Source organism: Mesitornis unicolor, unplaced genomic scaffold (genome assembly GCF_000695765.1).
Source record: "Mesitornis unicolor isolate BGI_N332 unplaced genomic scaffold, ASM69576v1 scaffold29454, whole genome shotgun sequence".
NCBI lineage: Eukaryota > Metazoa > Chordata > Aves > Mesitornithiformes > Mesitornithidae > Mesitornis > Mesitornis unicolor.
The window spans coordinates 1,960-2,219 of NW_010181245.1; the positions used below are offsets into that span (position 1 = coordinate 1,960).

A 260-nucleotide genomic window follows, 5' to 3' on the forward strand; every position below is an offset into this window, starting at 1 on the left:
TCCCCGCTCGCTGAGAGTCGCCGGACGGTGACAGCATCTCCTTGCATTGCCGAGCTCTGGCAGAGCCGGACCCGGAGATCTACTGGGTCACCCCTTCGGGGGTGAAGCTGATCCCCTACGCGGAAGATGAGCGGTACAAGGTGCACCCCGAAGGGACGCTGGAGATCCGCGGCATCTCGGCGCGGGAGGCAGGGCTGTACACCTGCGTGGCTCACAACCTGCTCGGGGCGGCCACCAAGAGCGTCAGCGTGACCGTCAAC

At 66.2% G+C, this 260-nt stretch overlaps 1 protein-coding gene across 1 annotated transcript in view; it reads left to right on the top strand.

Moving 5' to 3' along the window:
• Nucleotides 1-260, top strand: part of LRRN2 (leucine rich repeat neuronal 2) — a gene marked incomplete at its 3' end in the record, with an annotated part of 1,829 nt that overhangs the window by 1,273 nt on the left and 296 nt on the right. The window contains 1 exon segment of the mRNA XM_010183379.1: nt 9-258. Within this exon segment, the coding sequence (XP_010181681.1) occupies nt 9-258 (250 nt within the window).